We start from the raw sequence: 1,193 nt of genomic DNA on the forward strand, positions 1-1,193 counted from the left end.
CCCAGCTATCTGCTAAGATGATAAGTTTTCATGTACTATGCTTAAATTTCGTAGGAAAAAACATTATAAAAAATTTATGTTCAAAAGTGTCCAGGTACTACCTCCTTTACATTAATTAAGAAACGTTTATAATTAAAGTCTCAAAAGCGGTCATTGGATTACTTTGGCAGGTTTAGTGTTAAAATAGGCGCTCTTTCCATCGTGACAATATTTTTATACCCCATTCTTCTTATTGTATTATATTCTTCAGGTACAAATGGCACAATTAGATAACTGCGTGCGAGCGGACGATGAAGAGGAACCCTTGGAATCGGACTTGATCAAGGAGGTACAGAAATTCTACCAGAAGTCACAGAAGCGCGTTGAAAAGTTGTTTGTCAAACATATGAAGTCAAAGACTTTCATAGGGGTGTTTATCAATTTTCTCCAGTACCCCGGGTAACTAATTGTCGGACCGCGGATCTTTCCGCGAAACGCGTAAACATCCGCGGTCTATCAATTGTTTGCCATTTGTCCGTAAGTCCGATGTTCGCTTCTCTTAAACGCAGATACGCTTGGTTTGCGCTCTGGTGCACGCATCTGATTCACGTGCAACAATACATAAACGACTCTCCGATTAAAAATACCACTTGCGTCGCGGATATGCAAGGTTTGGCGCTGGAATATTTACGCAACTGTAAAGAAATAGGCACGGAACGTTTCAAGTTGCTTGTGTACTTGTGTCTCAGTTATGTACTCGCGGAATTTATCTTGCTCATGGGCGTCGATGTCTTCAGCAGGAAGAAATTTTTAGGTACTTAAAACGATCCTATAAACGTACACACAGGGTGTCCCTGAAAAAGTGTTAGAGCCGAAAAGGGATGATTCTGGAGATGTTTCTGAACAAGAATTTCCTTTGGTAAAATGCAAAGTGAGCCATGATTTTTGAATTATTAACGAGAAGCACTGGCCAATAAGAGGCGCGTAGGGTCTACGTCCAGCTGCGGGTAGGTTGGTTGGGATTGTGACGCTCGGCTGTGGCTTAGCGCGGGCCCTACATGTGCTCTTACTGGTCAGTGTTTTTCGTTAATAATTTAAAACTCACTTTGTATTTTGGAAATTGTTGTTCAGAAACAATTACAGACTCACTTCCCTTCGGCTCTAACACCTTTTCTGAGACACTTTGTACAGTGAAGTTCATAAGTATTCGTACA

General features: G+C 41.1%; 1 protein-coding gene across 1 annotated transcript in view; it reads left to right on the forward strand.

Annotated features, from left to right (window-relative positions):
* LOC108628187 (uncharacterized) overlaps positions 1-1,193 on the forward strand; it is a 7,574-nt gene that overhangs the window by 3,447 nt on the left and 2,934 nt on the right. The window contains exons 5-6 of the mRNA XM_026816282.1: positions 214-438; positions 549-793. Coding sequence (XP_026672083.1) covers positions 214-438; positions 549-793 — 470 coding nt within the window. The remainder of the gene's footprint in view (positions 1-213; positions 439-548; positions 794-1,193) is intronic.

This window comes from Ceratina calcarata, unplaced genomic scaffold (genome assembly GCF_001652005.2).
Source record: "Ceratina calcarata isolate Rehan_Ccalc_2016 unplaced genomic scaffold, ASM165200v1 scaffold511.2, whole genome shotgun sequence".
NCBI classification, from domain to species: Eukaryota; Metazoa; Arthropoda; class Insecta; order Hymenoptera; family Apidae; genus Ceratina; species Ceratina calcarata.